Here is a 3,517-nt window from a genome sequence, read left to right on the forward strand (position 1 = left end):
TAAATCGTGTGTTGTCTCTTCTTATTGCTTTTCTATTTCTGTTATTGTTTTCTCGACTCTTTCTAATCTTTACAATTACGCCACCCAAAAATTTAGGTGTTTCCTTTTTTTATATGTTACTGTATTTCTCAATGGTCGATATGGATCAACCCAGAAACTACGAACCTTTTGTCATGCTCTACAATCTCAATTGAGTACACAAGCTTATCAACACTCTCCAAAAGCTGCTCTACTCACCGCCTTCAAAAGCTGCCATCTTATTATTGTTTGTCACCTTTCATGTACTAGCAAAGATCTTTGCCCTGAACAAAATCCACCACGCGTGACACACTCTACTCGGGAATGGGAGGAAAAGGATGCTCGTGCATCAACCTAGTATTGGAAATAGAGAAAAAAAGGATGTTCATTATGTACAATAAAAACCTTCTTCCATTCTCTACCAGATGCATCTCGGCCCTTCCCAATACTTCCAGTGAACCGTTATGCAATCTGTCACCGCTTTTGACATTAAAAGCTACCATCTTATTGTTTGCCCCCTTTCATTTACTAAGGTTTCCATTGAATCACAGCAGTACAAAGAGTTTTAACCTAAATAAAATCCCCTTAATGTTAGAATTGGAATGCTTCCATAATCTACCAGAAACGTGCTGCAGAAAGCCTCTTCTTCCATACTCTCACTGTATTTCTCCATGCTTCCATAACAACACCTTAAAATTTGGGTATTCCTTTTCTTATGCTAAGATTATGTTACATAATCTCACTGTATTTCTCCATGGTTGGTTATGGAAGTTTTCAGAAATGCTAAAAGGAATTTTAGTTTTAGTTAGACACGAATGAAAGTAGAAAAATGAAACAATCTCTTTCAAAAGACACCGACAATTCGGTATATTGATTACATCTAATAGATCCAAAATGCCATTGTTCACTATATGAATAATGTATTTATCTAAGCATTGAAGAATTTGCTGCATGTTTTTCAAACCATAAATAGGAATGAAAAATATTTGTAAACCAAAATTATTCATTGAGATCAACGGCAATTTTCAGCTATGCAAAGATTGTCGCAAAAGCTAATCTTGAAAACCCTTATAAATTAATCAACTGTCAATAAAGATTAGCCAGTGTTAGACATTCACAAAAGCTAATGTTGCAGATACAAATACATTTTCTCCACTCTTAAAAACCCAATAATCAGTTGCCAAAAATCTCATAAAGTTTCTTCGGCTGTTAAGTACTTCCTCCTTTATCAGGATGTAAAGGAAATAATTGCAAAGTTGCTAATTCGGAAACATCTGTTGGTGAATTCCTCTGAAACCGTCCACTCTCTTCTTCTTCCTGCATACGCATGAACGTGAGTTAACATATATGAACTTTTATAATGCAATGATTCTTTCTACAAACTCTTAAATGTATCGGAACAAGGAATTATAATCCTTACCTTCAAAAATATTTCGTTAGCTTTCTTTGGTCCGAATAGAGATGATTTAGTAGTACCATAGATTGGAGTAGTTTGGAAACTGAAAAATAAATGCCTCTCATTAGGATTGTATAGAAAAGGAAAAAAAAAAACTAAACAGATTACATTTGAGATAACGTGTAAAGCCATTACTTTCTTTTATAATAGTCTGTACATATTGCCCAAGTAATAAAAAAAAAACACATACTACAAAGCTTGTTTCGATTATTTGCATTTTGAAACCAATAGAAAACATTTCTTTGTTCCACTCTGCCATATTGTTGTAGCACAGCAGTAATCTGAGCTATCCGTTCCCTTCTTGTGTTTTTGGTTCCAGTAGCAAATATGGACTCTAATATCCGCCTTTGTTCTAAATTTGGCTTCCATCTTTTGGGCAGGTGTCCATTGCTTGTGCTCTCCACTACATTCCAGGAACAAACCCATTTAGGCACTATAGTAGAAAGAAGTATAGAGGGAAAACACAAAAAGATAAAAAGACGGTGATTGTAATGTCAAAAATGGGAAAAAATTGATTTCAAAACTGAAAGGCTCATTCACTTACCCATAGACTTGCCTTGATCCATTTAAATCTTTTTTCACTATCGCAACCCTGCAACACAAAATTTCTGAACTTGCTCTCTGATCTTAGCTCACAAGATTGCACCTTCTAGACCACTCAAACAAGTGAAGGGATTGCGAAAGAGGAGGAGAGATTGGAGAAAATGGATCTATGGAACAAATTAAATAGGTGAATGGATAAATGGAAATTTTCAAAGTCGGTGACCTAATCCATCCAATAGTTAATTAGGATCTAATCCATCTAATAGTTAATTAAGACACTGAGAGAAATATGATTTAATTTTAAAGGTGAATCCATAATTTCAATTTCCAAAGAGTTGTTTCTATAATGTTCCAATAAACTTCACCTCTCATCTAACCGTTATTAGGATAGATTAGAGAAATATTATTTTATTATTTTTGTATTATTATAAATGAAAAAGGGTAATTTAGAATTCCAAAGAGTTGTTTCTATAGTTTTTCAGTAAACTTTTGTCCCGCAGTAAATAAGTGATTTATTATTATGCAGGGTAAGTAAGGGAAATATAGAAGTTGTTTATGTAGTTCTCCACTAAACTTATGTGGCATGATAAACAAGTGATATGATGATTATATATGAGGAATGTAAACTTTTTTCTATAATTTTCCACTGAAATTATACCCATGGTAAATAAGTGATCTCATGGTTATATATGCTAGGTAACAAAAATATTATATATTTACTTTTAATTTTATTTTAGAAAATAATCCAAATTTTGGATTTTTCAATAAGGTATTTCTATAATTTTTCACTAAACTAATCTCACATGATCTAATGGTTATATAAGACAAGGATGAGAAATATTATTTCTTTTTTAATTTTATTTTAAATAAAAAACATAAATTCCATTTTTAAAGAACTCTTTCTATAATGTTGTAACAAACTTATGGTGGTGGTAAATAAATGAGCTAATGATTATGTATCTAAGAGAAAAAATATTGTATTTTAAAGGAGAATGGCAAATAAATGATCCAATGAATATGCACAGTAGATAGGGAAAAAATATATTTTTTCTAAGAAAATGAATCATTTCTATTTTTAAATAATTGTTTATGTTATTGAAAGATGTTTTCCCTTAATCAAAAATAAATAAATGATATAATAATTATATAAATGAAAAAAGGAAATATTATTTTATTTTTATGTTTTATTTTTTATTTTTTAAAGAATAATTTTAATATTTTAAAAATGTCTATAATTTTTTAATAAATTATAAATAAAAAAATAATATAATGTTTCAAAATATATTTATTAAATATATAATTAATAATAATGAAGAACTCCATCTCTGTATTTTTTAACTTGGATTCAAGAATGAAATGATGATTTTTGTGTAACAACAACAACAGTATTATATTTATTAATACAAAAGGTAGGGAGCGAGAGTAGGAGCAGGGGAGGAGCTAGAGTTTCAAGAGATGCAGAGGACTATGAAGAGGGGATGGTTTCTATGAACAAGATAA

The 3,517-nt window shown here is 30.7% G+C and overlaps 1 protein-coding gene across 1 annotated transcript; it reads right to left on the bottom strand.

The window, feature by feature from the left end:
- Positions 1–1,175: 1,175 nt before the first annotated feature.
- Positions 1,176–2,152, bottom strand: LOC131033616 (WUSCHEL-related homeobox 6-like). Its single transcript, XM_059216418.1, has 3 exons — positions 2,019–2,152; positions 1,665–1,877; positions 1,176–1,335 (listed from the first exon to the last, which is right to left on the bottom strand). Exons 1-3 carry the CDS (start codon positions 2,038–2,040, stop codon positions 1,247–1,249), a joined length of 324 nt encoding a protein of 107 aa, XP_059072401.1. The 5' UTR covers positions 2,041–2,152; the 3' UTR covers positions 1,176–1,246.
- Between the last annotated feature and the right edge of the window lie 1,365 nt (positions 2,153–3,517).

The sequence above is a fragment of the Cryptomeria japonica genome, unplaced genomic scaffold (genome assembly GCF_030272615.1).
Source record: "Cryptomeria japonica unplaced genomic scaffold, Sugi_1.0 HiC_scaffold_2677, whole genome shotgun sequence".
NCBI lineage: Eukaryota > Viridiplantae > Streptophyta > Pinopsida > Cupressales > Cupressaceae > Cryptomeria > Cryptomeria japonica.